General features: G+C 38.6%; 1 protein-coding gene across 1 annotated transcript in view; it reads left to right on the plus strand.

The window, feature by feature from the left end:
• ADGRG7 (adhesion G protein-coupled receptor G7) overlaps positions 1-5,855 on the plus strand; it is a 66,885-nt gene extending 61,030 nt beyond the window's left edge. Inside the window, exon 16 of the mRNA XM_010966386.3 lies at positions 1,587-5,855. Within this exon, the coding sequence (XP_010964688.2) occupies positions 1,587-1,847 (261 nt within the window). The 3' untranslated portion in view covers positions 1,848-5,855. The remainder of the gene's footprint in view (positions 1-1,586) is intronic.
• The last annotated feature ends 7,694 nt before the right edge of the window (positions 5,856-13,549 follow it).

Raw genomic sequence — 13,549 nt, forward strand, 5'->3', positions numbered from 1 at the left:
TTCAAATGCTATAATACATTTTACATTATCTTTCTATTACAGTTACAAGTGAGAGTCTGGAGTGTATTGAACAGAGGCATTTTGGAGCCAAACATATAGTTCAATTCCAGGCTCTACTGATTACTGGTTGGATAATCTTAGGCAAGTTATTTTATTTATCTGAGCTATAGTTTCCTCATCTTTAGCATAGGGATAGTTAAGGTTTATTTCACAGGGTTGATATTATGATTAAATGAGAAGGATTAAATGATAAAGATTGAATTAAAAGAAAGTGTCTGATATTAATAGGACTTCAGTAAGTGGTAGATTTTATTTTAAAATGTATAGAAAATAGTACTCAGTTATTTTGTGGCTTAACTCCTTGTGCACATTTGGCCTTCATATGTAAAGTACAGAAAAGCAATGGGTAGAAGTGCTTAAAAATTTTTTTGTCCTTAAATGCACCAAACTTCTAGTTATGTTACTAAAAGCCCAAGAAATGTAGAATCACAGAATTTTAGAACTGTGAGAAGAATTAGGGAACCCATAGTCAATCTGCCTCTGTTAGGAAATTGAAGATCATAGGTGTCAGAAAAAGAACAAAGTTACTGTGGTGTACTAAAAAATTAATATTTAGTCTTTTGTTCTCAATTCCCAGCACATAGCTCCTTTAATCCTTGGAGTCCCCTGAGGGATGGGTGCTTTTTGTATGCTAATAAGATGACCAGTGGCTGGGGCCCCAAGATAGCTTTAGGATGGAGACTGGTCGCCAGAAAGACCAAGACTTGATTAGAAGCTTAGGACTTCCAGCTCTACCCACCAACTTCCAGAACGAGAGAGGGGTTGGAGATTAAGTCAGTCACCGGTAGCCGATGTTTTAATCAATCATTCCTGTGTAATGCGATCTATATAAAAACCCCTAAATAAAGGGGTTTGGAGAGCCTCCAGGTTGGTGAACAGTTTGAAGTACCGGGAGGGGGACACACTGGAAAAGGGCATGGAAGCTTCCTGCTCTTGCCTATAATCTCTTCTGTTTGGCTGTTTCTGACTTGTATCCTTTATAATGAACAGATACTAGTAAGTGAAACTCCTTCCTGAGTGAGTTATGTGAGTCCTTCTAGCAGGTTGTCAAACCTGAAGTGGGGAGGCTGTAACCAGGTCGACAGAAGTGCGGACAACCTGGGGACCCAACACTGGTGACTGGCATGTGAAGTGAGGGAAATCTCGTGGGACTGAGCCCTTAACCTGTGGAGTCTGACGCTAACTCTGGGTGGTTGGTGTCAGAACTGAACTGAATTGGAAGACACCAGGTTGGTGTCCCAGTTGGTTGGTGTCAGGAGGAAAACAGAAACCTCACGGTTGCACAGCTAACATTTGGCAAATGGGGACCTGAACTCAGGGCTTCGACGTACGTTCTTCCGTGTAGCACTTAGATATGAGAAGAACATTGCCTCAACCCTCTGAGACAAGAAAGTACACAGCAGCTGCTGGCTGGGAAACTCAAGTTCTTGTGCATGATGAGAAGCGTGGCAGGGTGAAATAAAATCTCTTCTCTGATTCTGTATCTCAATACTTATCTAATATTAAACTTTGATTCTATCTGCCAGGGGTTGCAGATTTTTTTCCTCTACACTGTCAGAACAAAAATCTTCCAGGATGAAGCTTCCAAACTGTTGAATTCATTGTTGTCATCCACTGGGAGAGTGAAGACGCTGCCATCCGTGACCACCCTGAGGCTGCGCATGAGGATGTACAACATGCTCAGGGCGTTTCCAGCCCTGAATGAACACTTCAGGCTGCTGGAGCCATCTGAACTTAACAAGGACGAGACGCGCTCTCAGAGTGACCAAGCAAACCCAAGCACTTAGACAGTGAAACTGCTGCCTCTCGTGTTCCTCTTTTTATTCAACTCATGTAAGTTTCACTTTTTCTACTTCCTTCCTTTATTACTCTGTCTTTTCCCAGAAAATCTCCCTCAGTTTACTTTGCTCCAGGCTAAGAATCAGGTAAAACTTGTTGTTTATTATCATCAGGGATAATGGAGTTGGCAGTTTTTCTGTTATTCAATAGATTCTTACCCCAATGAGGTGAAGAATTCTACTCAGCATTCAGGATAATTTGACTATCATTGTTCCCCATACCATAGTCTATGTGACACCTGTGATAAAAATGTAGAACCTAAAACAAGTTCGTTTACAATTTACTGAAAAGGATGTGAAGAGAAAAATTTACCCGCTGGAACAAAATGACTCCTGATGAACACTGCAGGGAGTTGCTTGTAGGTATCATATTTTTGATCTGTGAATATTTTAAATTTGTATGTGCTTATGATTTTATTTCCAATTAAGAATTTTGCAACAATTTAACCTTCTGTTAAAAAAGCGTATTTTGTGTTCAGAAGAGTTCGCCCTATGAGAAGTAGGCAATGAGATAGAGAAAAATTAGCCAGTTACTAAATAAAGCATCTAGGTAATTCCTTCCACTTACTTTATCTGCCCTTTTATTGATGAAATGACACTGAGACTCAAAAAATGAAGAGTTAGTCACAGTCACCCCTTATGGCTTTTAAAAGATCTAGCTACTCATGGAGTTTCAAACACTTGTGTTATGAATGGCTTTCTAGATAAAAAATGACCTCCCTTGGGGTGGGGAGCATTCCCGCTGGACTCAGGAGATACAGCCTTTAAATTGCTGTGTTCTGTTTTGTCATAAACTAGGCAGCTGCTGTGAGTGCCCTGATCTAAGGGACTAACAAATGGTATGTGAGCTGCGGCATATCCTTCTTACCACGCTCTAAAGGACATTTTTTTTTTTAATATAAATGACTGTTGGATTTCTAGGTGAGCCAAGAGCCTATTGCATTTGTAGTATAATTGAGACTTTAAAGGATAGTGGGAAAAAGTAAAAAGAATATAGAAGTAAAACAGTCCTCAGAGGCCAGTGTTTTTAGTGGTGTGACACTGCTGTCCCTAGATAGGAGCCGGACTTTGGGAAAGTTGTAAGATGTAGTTGACCTACTGTATGTCCTGAAATTTATATTCAGATGAAAATAAACCTGAAGTAAAGGCCACTTTAAATATGAAAAAAAAAAATCACCAAAGAGTCCCATTTAGCCTGAGGGTGGTTTTAGTTTTCTTTGCACTTTTTTCAGCATTCTTGGGGGTAGAGCAACCAAAATTCCATATAATGTTCCTGGAATGGCTGCACCATGAATGTGCGAGCTTCACATGCGTATTGTGGAGGATAAGCCAGGTGGGTATTGCTGTGGCCCACCTACCCTGAAATCCTGCCACTTAGAAATAATTCTGTTGTGTTAAGCCTTTACCTCATGCACTGGTTAGGAATCTGTTTAGTGACAGAGATCCAACTCAGATTAAGTGTCAGAGGATTTAATGGCTCAATTAATTGTAAAGTCCGAGGGCTGAGTTGGGTTTTAGGCAGGGTGGTTCCATGTTCTGGTTTGCCTGAGCCAGTTGCAATTTGGGCCTGTTGTCCTATCTTCAGTATTATCAGCAGTCTCTTTTCCTTTCAGGTGTTCTGGGTTGGGACATAAAATACCCACTAACTTTAGGTGTAGAGTTCAAATGCAAGGAGTTCAAAGAAAGTGTAGGGATTCTCTTTTTCTCTCCCTGTTTCGTGGCTTTTTGTCCTTCTGTTTGACTTCATCCTCACACTGAGTTTTCATGGCTGGAAACTGGCCGTTGGCACCCCCTTCCTCCTGCCCTGCAGCTCCACGCTGGGGTCTCCCATTGGCTGCAGCCATGAACCTGTGGGGCTCAGTCGCCTGTGATACAGAGCAAAGCAGGGCCAGGGAGAGGAAAGGACCAAGGAGCTGGCACACCTTGACAGTTGTGTGCCCACAGGCATTATATGCAGGGAATGTTGACCCAGCCTGGGTCACATACCCACTGTGGAGTGGAGGGATGGGGGATGAGCTGGTTGACAGGATATCCTGGAGCGGAGAGTGGACAGTTACACTGAGGATGGGATGCTGGCAGCAAAACATTGAGGTTGGTCCCACTATATCTTCTGGCAAAATATGAGTACGTCTTGGGAAAACAACCACTTGCAGGCTTATCAATCATTTCCCTTACTCTGAATGAGCCTGTTAGATCCTTGTCTGAGCAAGATTTGAATGGGGTGGGTAAGAAAAGGGAGAAATTATTTGGAACCTTGGAAGTTGAAGAGCAAGGATAGGGACTATAGGAGCCGAAGGCTAATGTTACTTAAAAAGACAACTGTAGGGAAGAGAGACTCAGGGTACTGCAGAACTGGTTTTCATGATATTCTGTGGGGCCAATGTTCCCTGTTTCTGGTTTACTTTGTGTGAAAACAGTCCCCTGTATCCTTCTCAGTTGTGGCAGCATATGTAGTTTCTTCGGGGAACAACCACCCGGACCTTTGATTTCCTTTTCCTGAGTCATAACTAACAGTTCAGGGCTCACTGTTTAACTGTCAGAGTATGGATTGCTTTTTTTCTTACCCTTTCCATTTTGAAGTTTATCTTGCCTCTTTTTTTCCTGTTACCCACAAAGGGAGATCATTCTCAAGCTCATTGCTCTGTTTGTTGTTGCTTGGTATTCTTTGCCAGCGCTTGGGAAACCTGGTCCAAAAGTGCTGACTGGATCATACCAGTCTATCAACCACTGGAGCTTTCTGGCTCTGTGGAGCCCCCTTAATATGATGCTGGGACCATCAGTACTTGGTTCCTCAGGTGAGGTCGAAGACAGAGCCACCAGCATTGGTTCCACTCCACAGGGAACAGTGTGCAAGGATGGGGCTATAGAGGGAGGGGCCAGTTACTAAGAGAGGAAATGGCTTCCTGTTTCCATTTGTAAAACATCATGCTAACCATGTTATGGCAATTTTAGAAGATATTTACAAAGTATAGTTTTCCAAAAAGCAAAATTCATAATTCCCTAAGCTATCAATAGTGTCTGTTTTTCCATGTTCCCTTATGCTCTTTGTTTGAATACAGAAGAATTTAAATAGCTATAATAATAGTAAATGAAATTTTAGGTACTTTCAGTTAAAATTAACTAGTTCTTTTAATAATTGATTGTATAATTTAACAAAAGTTACAAAGTTGTTCTATTATTGGATAGCTAGATCAGTTCAGTTTTTAATATTGTAGTGACATATGATTAATAATGAAAATTTTTAATATTGTAATGACATATGATTTTTCCTTCTTTTTAATTATTTCCTTAAGATAAATTCTCAGGATTAGGACACAAGTGTCAAAGGAATGGGCATATGTTTAAGTTCCTTGTATAAGTTACTGTATTGTCTCAACAACATTGCACTAATTTATAATGTCACCCACATTTGGAGTACCATAAACATTTTTTATACACTGTTTACTTTGGAATTTTATTTTTAAATTGTATGTGTTGTCCATTTATCAATTGAACTGTTATTTTTTTCCTCAAATTTATATGAAAGCTTTTCTATTATGGTTATTAGCACTTCAACTATTACATTTGGTGAAAATATTTCCCCTTAGTTTATTGTTTTCCTCTCTTTTTAATATAATGAAATACTCACTCTGCATTTTATTCAAAATATCCAAAAGATTTATGGAGCATTTAGCATTTCTTGACTTTAAATGTCTTCATACAGGCAGACCGTTTTGTGTTGAGGAATATACTAGGGATTATACAGAAACTTCTAAAACGAAGAACAGGGCCATAAATATGCCAACGGAGGCCAAATGAATCCTGTACGACAGACACATGACATCTCTAACCCTTCATTATAGTGTAGAGCAGTTGGGTGGGGTTCCATGAGAAAGTTATTTTTTCCTCTCAAATATGTTCTCTGTCTCTTTGTGTCCATCCACCTTTCTTGAAAATAAAACACTAAATCTTGGAGAAGATTAGCAATTGTTTGTTCTCCCACATACACACACACACACAACTCGGAGAGATTCAAATGTTACACATGCATCACCTGTATTACTTCAGTTAAATATAGGTAACCTATTACAATGTGTATTGAAAAAAATATATGAAAGTTGCTGAAAAGCTAAGTAAGGAAATCAGGAAGAAGAGAAAATAATCGTAGGAGCAAAAAGTAAGAAGCGAGAGATGAAATTAGTACCCAAGGAACATTCATAGTGGTCTTGAATTTTTGCTAAGAATGGGCCACAGATTAGACCATAAGCTTCCTAACACCCAACGTATGATGGGTCACATATGATCACCTGTGATCACACAGGTCACATATCTCTTAACAATTCAACAAACAATACATTTCTTGGGAAAAACACAATGATTTCAATACTATTTGAAATTGGTTATTGATACATTTTCTTTTTCTTTTTAAATTTCTTATGTATATATAATTTATTGAAGTATAGTCAGTGTGCAATGTTGGATTTTTTAAAATATTGAAGTGGTTTTCCTTCATTTTGGTTATTAGAGTTAATTTTCTGTTTTGTTTGTTTGCTTTATTTTTTTATTTTTAAAATGAACTTTATTGACATATAATTTACATGCAATAAAATACACCCATTTTAAGTGTACAATTAGATGAGTTTTAACAAATGTGTCCACCTGTGAAACCACCACCTTAAACAAGATTAAGAATATTTCCTTCACCCTGTGATGCATCCCTCCCCAGTTAAACCTTTCACCCATCCCAGCTCCAGGCAACCACTGATCTGCTTTCTACTACCATGGATTAGTTTTGTCTGTTCTAGAATGCCGTATGGATGGAATCACACCCTCTTTTGAGTCTGGCTTCTTTCACCATAGTGTTTTTGATACTCATCCATGTTGTGTATTTCAGTTTCTTTTTATTGCTGAGTAGAATTCAGTTGTTTGGATAGACCACGTTTTGTTTATATATTCACCAGTTGAGAGACATGTGGTCATTTCCAGGTTTTGAAAACTATGAATAATACTGATACAAACATTCTCCTAAACTCTGTGTGTGGACATGTTTTCTCTTGAAGTATCGAGTAGTAGAATTGCTGAGTCGTAGCATAAGTGTATATTTAACTATATAGGAAACTGCCAGACAGTTTTCCAAAGTAGTTTTACCATTTAGCAGTAGCAATATATGGGGGTTAGTATTTAAAGTCCTGAATTGTTTCAAAAAGTAGAAATAGGTCATAAATCCTTTTTGCAAGCCATTGACTGTGTTTCCGAAAAATCCCATTGCTTGATATGTTAGCCCTTTATTTTAACAAAGAAGGAGAAGAAAAGCAATGCAGAGTGGTGTGATCTAATACTGTCATCTCTTAAAAGCTGTATTTCCCAGGGAACTATAGTCCAATTCTTATCTTCTTCCAGTGGAGTTTTGTTACACGTGGAAGTATGGCATTGATAATGTGCTGAACTTTGATATAAGCTGCTATGAAACCCAATATAACAATTGAGACCTTCTGGACCTTTGTAATAACAAAAAAGAAGATTGATTTTTCTGCCATAGTACTTACCAAGCAATAGCAGACTGGGGAAGCATTCTGGACTGGGAGTTGTGGTCCCAGCTACAAGTTATGTCACGCAAAGCAAGACATTTGCCTCTCTAAGCATATGTCTACACTGTATCTTTGTAATGGGCAGCACTAGGTGAATTCTAAATTCTGTAGCAGCTCTAAAATTTTGTGACTCTAAATGAAGGCTGAAATTATTTTGAAATCAACTTAAAATATTTTTTCCATCTACGCATTACATGAGTATATTTTCCTTAAAAAAAGAAAATAAACTAGAGCATACCAGACAAAGTCTCAGCCCCCTTCTCTCCTCTGCCTTCCCCTTCTCCCCACAGTTAACAACTGAAATAAGTTTGCTGTGTATCCTTTCAGATTTTAAGAAATACATATACACGAAATTGTATACCCATTGAAAGTCATAGTCTAGTGTGTGTGCTTTTTTTCTCTTGTTTTACACAAATGCTATAAGGATCTGATTTGGTGGTCCCAAGAACACCCCCAGGTTCAGTGACTCACTAGGAGCACTCATAAGATTCAATGTAAAGTTGTATTCATGGCTCTGGCATATTACAGAAAAATAATATAAAGCACAATTAACAAAGGAAAAAGTCACATGGGGTGAAAGCTAGGGGAAGCCAAGTGCAAGCTTCCAAAAGTTCTCTTTCAGTGTGGTCCTGCAAGATGTGCTTAATTCCTCTAGCAATGAAATGCTGTCTGCCAGGGAAATTCATTAGAGACTCAGTGCCCAGGTTTTTATTCAGGGCAGATCACAAAGGCACACTCTGTCTGGCAGGTACCAACATTCCAGACTCCCAGAAAGTAAGCAGGTGTTCAGCATAAACCATGTGTTTGTACAGTTTAGGCACAGTGCACCCTTCTTACCAAAGAATAGTGGGAATGCTCCAAGTTCACATCTTGCAAGCAGGTCTTTCTAAGAATAGCAGTCTCAGGCTGCTATGTTAACTCTCTTCTGCATGGTAACATGACTTAAACTTGCTTTTTTCACTCAATAAAGTGTTTTTGAGATCTAACTGTATTATGTGCACATTTCCTTTCATTGCTCTATAGTCTTTTACTTGAAAAAAACGCGCTGATGGGTATCTGTGTTCTCATGTGCAAGTTTTTTCTCTGGCACCCTAAAAGTGGGATTGCTGGGTCCTACAGGTTTGGGTATATTAGCTGCTGATAACTATTACGTACTACCCTTTAAATAGTTTGTTTCAATTATGCCTCCACATCAAAGTATGAATGTCTCTTTTGCTATACCCTTTCCTATAAAGTGTTATAAAATTTTATCCAATATGTGAAGCATGTCATCTCATTGTGGTTTTATTTTGCTTTTTTATTATGAGTAAGTTTTTCTTCATTGAAATTGTGTTTTGAAAACACCCTGTTTAATTATGCATTTATATGGAGGGACTAAAAACAAGATCATTGGCATAAATGTTAGATTAGAGATGCAACCACCTCCAAGTACACAGTTTGGTTTGACAGGTATGACTTCTAGAGTCTGACATCTAGGTTTCTGAAAAGAGCTGAAAAAAAGCTACTCTTAATCAAATGGAATTTGCTGAGATCTCCTCGTACATCTGGGGCACTTAGTCTTTCAATCTAAACTCTGACAGAGTCCACTGAGGTCACTCAGCACTGTCTGCAGGAGACATGAGTGAAGAAAAGTAATAAATTTCAGATTACTCAGAGATAAAATCCTCTACTGCTAGGAACTCACCAGTGATGGCTGCTCCTTGTTTCTGGAAGATTGCTCTATAAAATGGTGAGGAAATTAATTTTCTTTCTTTCATTTAATAAATATGTATTGAATATGTAGAGGGGCCGGACTCTAGGAATACAAAATCTAGGAAGAACTGCCTTCAAGGAGCAGTTTCGCTGAAGAGAGGTGGACGTAGAGCCCCATGGTAATGCAGAAACATTTTAGACTATCCACGGATGTGCAGCCGGCAGGTCAGACTGAAGGATTTCGCTTAGCTGGTGCTAAGAATTACTCACTCAGAGGTATACAGTGAGAATAACATTCTTTTCTCCTTTGTTATTTCTGCATTGGGTAGCAGCTTCCTTTGTTTACACAAACAGATCTTTCTGTTTGGCCAATATTAGGGAATCTCAGCTGACCAGCTGGTCCCTATTTGGTCCTCATGAGTTTCCCCTTCTGTCTGGTGTTCTCCTATTTAGCTGACTACTGCCAAAACAGTTGATTCTTAGGGAGGGACATAACTTCTATGAAATTCTCACCCAAGGAGGAACTTACCATTTCTTTGGTTTCACCGAGGGTAGCTGAGATGATTGAAATTATCAAAATCATTTGTACTAATTACTAAAGGAGAACATTATGAAACAGAGGTTTCATCCAACTTGTTTCCAAGGCTCATGGTCTTTGTCCCACTTCCCATCCAGTTGAAGAACCTCCCTTTTTCATTCTTAGGATTTCCCCCCTTCTATTTGATGAGTTCTAGCCACACAGACTTCAGGGAGAAAGAGCAGGTGGTAGGTAAGTGAGTTGACTGCCTCTCTCAAAACCATAATACAACTGTAACCCTTCTTCAGATGTCTCTGAAACTTGGACAGTAACCTTCAAATGCAGAATCCTCATTTCTCCCCTTGCTACAGGTGAAGCCAAAGTATTTCCTTACACTACTTCTCCTTTCTTCCCACATTTCAACTGTCACATTTCTGATTCAGGGTTATTCTTGATATTTGTTTCAAACCAAATTTACCTGGACATAGGACAGAGGGCCAGGTAATCATGAAGTTCAATTTACTCTGGTTCAGTACCTTTGTAAGCTCCACACACAAAACAGAGGGTAAGGTATTTTTTGATTAATAGCACTTTAAAGGTGTGCTTATAGAATTCCTAGAACAGTCTTCTTAATGGTTTGATTGATGCTTATCCCAATAAATGTGATCATAAGTGCTTAGTAAATGACAGTTATATGACAGCCTTTCTGGTTTCTCTGATGAAAGGCAGCAGTAACTAAAATCAGTGTCTACACATACAGAGGGAGAAATCATGTTCTTGATAAGGGTGGTAAGTGGTTCAGTTCAGGTTATTGCTTTGTGGCCCATTATCACCTGTGTTTATTGGGAGCCTGAGTACAGAAACCTGTATCAGCAACTGTGGGAACATTACACAAACAGCAATAACTATTTCATTGACTCAACAACTACTCATTGCATGCCTACTAGTCACATAGGGCAATAAATGCCAGATGCTGGCAGGGATAGGGAGAACATATAATCACTGCTCTCAAGTTGGGTGGGGTTGGGGTGGTAGTAATAGGATTATAAGTGAGGATACAGAACAATCACATAAGATTTCATAAAGAACTAATTGTCAAATATTTGGTACAAAAAGTCAGGGTTATAATGTAGTCTTTAGTGTCTTCAATAAGACCACAAAAAGATAGCATTTACACTGCCCCCCCCCAATCTTAATGATATGGAGGGTTGGCATTATCTTATACAGCTAAATATTTGCATAATCTACCATTCAGCAATCCATGTATTGGCATATAACTAAGATACTATCATACAAGAGACATACACAAGAATGTTCATAGAGGCACACAGCAGAAACTTTTGGGAACAACCTAAATACACTTTGATAGGAGAATAGATAAAAATTTGTGGCATACTTCCTCAAAGGAACTATTCCTCCAAGAAAACAAATGAACTTTTAGTTTTATTTATTTTTTGAAGTATAGTCAGTTTACAATATGTCAATTTCTGGTGTACAGCATGTTTCAGTCAGTTTTCATTCTTTTTCACTATAGGCTACTACAAGATACTGAATACAGTTCCCTGTGCTATACAGTATAAACTTATTTTATATATAGTAGTTAGTATCTGCAAATCTCAAACTCCCAATTTATCCCTTCCTACTCCCTCTCCCCCTTGGTAACCATAAGTTTGTTCTCTATGTCTGTGTGTCTGTTTCTATTTTGTAAATAAGTCCATTTGTGTCTTTTTTTTTTAATTCCACATATGAGTGATACGGTATTTTCCTTTCTATTTCTGGCTTACTTCACTTAGAATGACAATCTCTGTGTCCATCCATGTTGCTGCAAATGGCATTATTTTATTTTTTATAGCTGAGTAGTAGTCCATTGTATAAATATACCACAATTTCTTTATCTAGTCATCTGTTGATGGACATTCAGGTTGTTCTCATGTCTTGGATATTGTATATAGTGCTACTATGAACATTGGGGTGCATGTATCTTTTTGAATTGAGAGTTCCCTCCGGATATATGCCTAGGAATGGGATTGCTGGATCATAGGGTAAGTCTATTTTTAGTTTTTAAAGGGATCTCCATCCTGTTTTCCATAATGGCTGCACCAAATTACATTCCCACCAGCAGTGTAGGAGGGTTCCCTTTTCTCCACATTCTCTCCAGCATTTATCATTTGTGGACATTTTAATGATGGCCATCCTGAATGGTGTGAGCTGATACCTCATTGTAGTTTTGATTTGCATTTCTCTGATAATTAATGATTTTGAGCATTTTTTCATGTGCCTATTGGCCATTTGTATGTCTTCATTGGAGAATTGCTTGTTTAGGTCTTCTGCCCATTTTTGAATTGGGTTGTTTTTGTTGTTGTTGTTGTTGTTGTTGTTGTTATGTTGTATGAGCTGTTTGTATATATGGGAGAGGAGCACATAGGGAATTATAGTTTATTGGTAATGTTCTAATCTTTGGGTTGGGTGTTGATTTCCGACTGTTCATTATGCTCTTAAATCAATTTTTAAAATGTAATCATTATATGTGATCAGGAACAGGAAAGGTCACTGAAGTTTTTGTGGATAATTTAGTATTAGACTGAAACAAGAAAATGGGCAGGATATGATTTGGTTATAAAGGTATTTATAACCTAAAGGAGGCAGTTTGACAAACTGAGATGATAATTTCATGTTCTCATATGACATATAAATAAACTCAAATATCCTTGATTTCATGCCCAATCATGGTATTGTAAGCCTACATCCAGCTGGATAGCAAGAGGCAAAATCTTCTATAAAGTTTTTCATTGAAAATTTTAAAATGTATATTTCTGGAGAATCCTAGGGGAATATTTTAATTGTTGTAAAGATGTCCTTGTCCCATGTCACCTGAGCCTCTGATCTGGCTTCCAAATGATGTTCTACTCTCACTTCTTGCCTTAGGCAGCTCTTGCTTCTGCTCTGACCTGAGAAATAATCACTCCCCCATCTTTCAATTTCCCCAGTGGTAGGTGGGAACAGGTTTTAACATTAAACAAGATTTCACTGATTTTTGAGGATGAAGCATGAGGGAATTACAACATAAAGATCCCTAAGCTGCTTTCAGAGTCCACAGGCCCTAGCCCCTCTGGAAGACCATCCTATGAGTCCCTCTCTTCCCAGCTTCCAGCTGGCCCCAGTGTAACAGGGATCAGTTTATTTTTCCTTAATGGCAAGACTCCTGGGTGAGTGCCCCTTTCCTGGGAGCCTAGAGAGAGGAAATTCCCCCCTCCCCCATTCCACACTAAGCTTCTCCTTACTTCCTGCCCCAGGGTCTGACCTCCCTTTAGGAAGACTGGCAGTCGTATTATTTACTTCTTTCAGGAATATTTTACCTGTGTCCGTATTTGTGTGGTTTTATTCAGTCTCAAACCTTTTCAAAGACATCAGAATATTATTATTGGACTGCAGTTCATTTCTCCAAATCTGGATGACTCAATTCTAAATAACAAGCAATGAAGAACAGTCTTTGGAGAAAATGTGGAACTTTTTTCATTCTTTCTGCAGTCTTCTGCTCCCCAATCCCTGCAAGCAACTGCTCAAAGAGCAATACATACATACAGCGTTGGAAAATACATTTCAGAGGCAAGAGCATTCTAAACTCACATATTTCACTCTCAATTTTTCAGACTTATAACTGCAAAAAGATCACACTCTTTACAGTACTAAAAGAACATACATTCTCATCTGAATTCACTTTACCTTTCTGGTGAACAATTGGGGACCAGGTAAGTTCAAATTGCTTTTTGCTTGGCCTCCGTTTTAGAAGGCAGAAGTTCCTTGCAGCTTTTGAAATAACACTACCCATCCCCCATCCCCCCCCAATTTAGGCTTCAGTCTGAGCCAGGGAACTT

The sequence above is a fragment of the Camelus bactrianus genome, chromosome 1 (assembly GCF_048773025.1).
Source record: "Camelus bactrianus isolate YW-2024 breed Bactrian camel chromosome 1, ASM4877302v1, whole genome shotgun sequence".
NCBI classification, from domain to species: domain Eukaryota; kingdom Metazoa; phylum Chordata; class Mammalia; order Artiodactyla; family Camelidae; genus Camelus; species Camelus bactrianus.